This window comes from Orbicella franksi, chromosome 3, assembly GCF_964199315.1.
Source record: "Orbicella franksi chromosome 3, jaOrbFran1.1, whole genome shotgun sequence".
NCBI classification, from domain to species: domain Eukaryota; kingdom Metazoa; phylum Cnidaria; class Anthozoa; order Scleractinia; family Merulinidae; genus Orbicella; species Orbicella franksi.
In genome coordinates, this window is record NC_138147.1 from 6,836,733 (window position 1) to 6,841,009 (window position 4,277).

The window sequence follows — 4,277 nt, forward strand, 5'->3', positions numbered from 1 at the left end:
GAAAATTTCATTAGCAAAGTTCTGTGTGGATCCTCTTGAGCATCCTACCTTATTTCCAGTTTGATTTATTTCATTCTCGTCCCCAGAGGCCGCACTCCTTTTGGTCAGCACCAAAAATCGAGACCTCTGGGAAGGTCTAACACTGGAAGTCCGTGATTTACAGACATCCCATCACTCTGCACATGTTCAAAGTCAAGTCTGGCAAATCTGATTGGTTGAGAATACAAAACGATTACTCTGTGCATGCTCAGAAAATTGGACCTTCCCAGAGGTTGCGATTCTTGGTACTGACCAAAAGAACTTGGCCTCTGGAGATGAGAAGGGATTTATTTGAATGACTGTGTTAACCAAATTTGAGGGTAAAATAAGTTACATTCATTTGATCGAAGCAAATTAGAACATGACTTGATTTCATTCACACTCACCTCAACTTCAAGCTTTTTAATTTTTTGCTGACTTTCTTCATAAAGCTTTTTTAACTGAAGATAAGAAAAAAACACTCCAGACTTTAATTTACTGCTGATTTTAGGGCACTGTGTAAACCTGTTTTTTGAAAACATGATTCACCTGTCAAAATTCAACAAACCTGGGTGACTTACAGAAAGTCGTCCTACTCATGCTACAGTTTCCAGCACTTTTCATGAGCTATTATAACCACTCTTTATCACTTAATGCTACTACTGATGGTATCAGAAAACTGCCAGATCACTGGTTGTGACACAACAGGTTGCCATAGTAACAGTATAACCTGCTAAAAGCTCCCTTAATTATGGCTATAAGTGCTGATAATTAAAAAATGGCTCAGTGAAACCCACCTTGTACGATCCAATTGTCATAAGCAATTGCTAAAATACAACTTTTCAGTTTTCCATCCGGCCCCAGAGGGGTAGTTGAAGTTTTGAATTGACTGAAGTATTACCACACGTATTAGAATTAACACCTCTATGGCAGTTAATAATAAGCCATGGGTAGATTCAAGCTACCCTTAGCCTAATTTGCAAAGTAATTTTCATCATGATACAGTATCTAGAGCATTTGCAGTGAGATTGTGGAAGTGGATAATCAGCAGGCCAATAAACTGTTTTGTGGTTATGGTCAAATGGATGAATCATGCAAAGAAAATCATGATTTACGTAAAATGATCTCACCTTTGTCACTTGACCTACTCTTGCATGTGAATTAAAATGTAGTTAATAAACATAAGATGGAATTAAAGTGCACCTAACCCCCAATTTTTTTTTCGCTAAAACGAATCTAGGCTTTATTTGAAGCATTTGGGCGAAGAAATTTTTGAATTTGGTTGAATCCTCGATTTTCTATGCCCTTTCAAAGTCGCGCTTGAAGTGTTTCACGACCGCGTTTTAGGGAGTCTGGGGCGGCGGTTCCTGATGACGTCTACCCAGGAACCAAACACAATAGCGCCTCAGTCAGCTCTCTGTATTTGCTGGAGAAAATGGAAAACAAAACTAATCGTTCCGATGTATTTTGGGACTAAAACGTCCAAGCTTTGTCTCAGAATCATTTTGTTTCGTCACTGGAGTCAGAGTTAAGTTTCGATTTGGAAGACACCAAAATAAACTTCGATCGAGCACGTTCGACAACTGTGAACTCACTACTTAGAGCTTTGAGAGCAATTTACAATATTTCAAGCGACGAAGGAGAAGACTTCTTTGCCGACGAGCTGCTTGTATATTAGGAATGGAAAGCTAGATACGAAGTGGAGGAGCAGGCAAACGAAAAGCAGGAAAGAAAACTCAAGGACTGCTTTGGATGGTAATTTCGTCAACTTAACATAAGATTCCCACTCGTGTTTATAGCCCGTTTACATTTGTCCTTAGCGAGAATGTATTTTGTCAAGGCATGATTGTTCTGTTAAATCCAGTTTGTGTTTTACTTTCTGTTGAATGCTTCATGTTTATAAGAGCGACGTACGTGTTGCAGTTTTCGAGACTTGATGACCTCCAAAACATTGGCTTCGATCGATTGAAAATCGTACTGTTTGGACCTGTATTTTTGAAGCTGCGAGAACAAGGTGGAAGGAAACATTTCATACAATTACCGATTTCACATTGTCACACGTTTTAAGTCGTAACTCCAAATAACCAAAGTAAATTGTTCTCAAAGTTTGCAGTGAAATTCGTCGGATAAGCGAAAAGGATGTGTTCCCTAAGCGGTCCGCAGATAATGTTCCGCGGTCATATTTTCGACGCTATTGCACAGAATCTCTGTCGCACTGCTGATTTCCAAACCTTCGAAAAACTCTGTGAGTCTAACAATTTTGTTATGATGTAATTCTAAAGGATTAATTTTCTACTTTTATCTAAATCGAAAGAGAAATAAGTGCTGGTTAGCGGCGTACAGTTGCGACCTATTTACATATCAGTTAATACGCTTCTTGATCATGATCCGATCACACAACTTTGCCGGTTATGTTATAAATACTGCGGGATTGTAAGATATAGGTTTTCGGCAGTATTTCTAAAAATTTCTGGTTAGCTTTAAGCAGAAAATTTTATGAAAATAGCGTTCGAAAGTCTGCGGAACAAATTCCAGTGAGAATTCTTTAATGGTTCTCACAGATTCAGTTCGCTTGTTTCGGTTCGACAAAATCAACCGTCGTTTACGTCTTTATTGTACCATTAGCCGATCATCGTCAGTAAATTGTACAGTATATCTTTCTTTAAATCTGGAATATTACTGCAACAGCCGATAGCACCTCTGGAAGGCGTTTCTGCGCACTTTTCGAATGTGTATTGCACAATCCTGAAGGAAACGAGAGGATGTGAGATATCGAACCTTCCTGGGTAGACGTCACAAGAGCCGCTGGACCCATTCTCCTCAAACTCGGTCGTGAAACAAAATGGCGGTGTTTTGGAGCTATTTTCGAGATTTCGTCGGGGCACAGAAAATCGAGGATTTCACGGAATCCAAAACTTTTTTCGCAGGACTATTTCAAATAACAAGTACATTCGTTTTAGCGAAAAAGAATTTTTGGGGTTAGGTGCACTTTAACATGTAGTGAAAATGTGTAAACACGTAACCGGAAGGCCACAAAACCTACTAGAGTAAGGGGATTAAACTGGTTATTGTTGAGTTATGGCAGGCGAATCATGATTTTAATTTAAAACGAGGTCCACACGCTGCACTGAAATAGGCTTCGCTGGAATCGCTGTAATCAAGTCACTGAAGAGAACTTAAGCTTAACAAATTCAATAATATTATAGAAAACCAGCCATTGGTTTTTACCTCAGGATAAGTCATTTCTTGGTTGAGGTCCACAGCTAGGAGGTCCCCATATAAATCAACATCCAAAGAATCTAAATAGCATCACGAAAAATTATAGTATACACGAACATGTTAAAATCATTTCCAGACGTCATCCGAGGCAATCCACTGCCAAAGGGGTGTCTGGAAAACCCGAATAGCGAATAACGAATAGTCGCGAAAAGCGAACAGCGAATAGTCCCAAATAGCGAATAGCGAATAGTACGAATAGTCTCGAATAGTGCGAATAGTGGCGAACAGTCTCGAATAGTGGCGAATAGTGGCGAATAGTGGCGAATAGTGGCAAATTAGTGGAAAATCGAAGCAAATAGGGTACCCAGTATCTCGCAGTCAAACTCGCAGCAACGTAGGACGAGATTTTCCCTTATCAAGACCAAAGGTGTTTCTAAACGTAATTTCTTCTGTTTTAACCGCTCCAAAAGCGTAAATACGTCTTAATTAGGTTATCCTTGTGTTTTCTGTTTTCATAATGTTGGCGATGGACGGCCCGAGCCTGAGTCCGGAGAAGGAAAGGTAACAAATTCACTGAAATTCTGTTGCTTATTTGGATAATTAATTAACGCAGGATATTGGACCTAAAGCGGTGAGTATTGACGACTACATCGTCACTATTCGCCACTTTTCGCGACTGTTCGCCACTATTCGCACTATTCGAGACTATTCGCACTTTTCGGGACTATTCGCTATTCGCTATTCGCGACTATTCGCTATTCGCTATTCGGGTTTTCCAGACACCCCTGCCAAAGTCGTCTAAGTTAATTATGCTTCATTCTGGGATCATTTAACGACAGTTAATTTCAAAACACGGAATAAGGTTCACCTTCATCCTTGAGAAGGAAAGACGAATTTCTGTTACGATCTGGCGCCTCTGTTTCATCCATGTGTTCTTCGTTTCCTTCCATCATGAAGAAACATAGCAAAAAACGTCAGGCGTTGATTCGGTCAACCGAGTAAAACTGGGTTGAGTAGCCCGCTTACCGGGTACCTGGATA

General features: G+C 39.9%; 1 protein-coding gene across 2 annotated transcripts in view; it reads right to left on the reverse strand.

The window, feature by feature from the left end:
- The window catches only part of LOC145480994 (uncharacterized), a 249,618-nt gene that overhangs the window by 469 nt on the left and 244,872 nt on the right, over positions 1-4,277 (reverse strand). The window contains exons 1-3 of one of the 2 annotated variants that reach the window (XM_081459350.1): positions 4,106-4,217; positions 3,247-3,317; positions 426-479 (exon numbers count right to left, since the gene is read on the reverse strand). In XM_081459350.1, the coding sequence (XP_081315476.1) occupies positions 426-479; positions 3,247-3,317; positions 4,106-4,190 (210 nt within the window). In that variant the 5' untranslated portion in view covers positions 4,191-4,217. Of the gene's footprint in view, positions 1-425; positions 544-586; positions 3,621-4,105; positions 4,218-4,277 lie in introns of those variants that run through there. The other variant, XM_081459351.1, reaches the window with a different exon arrangement.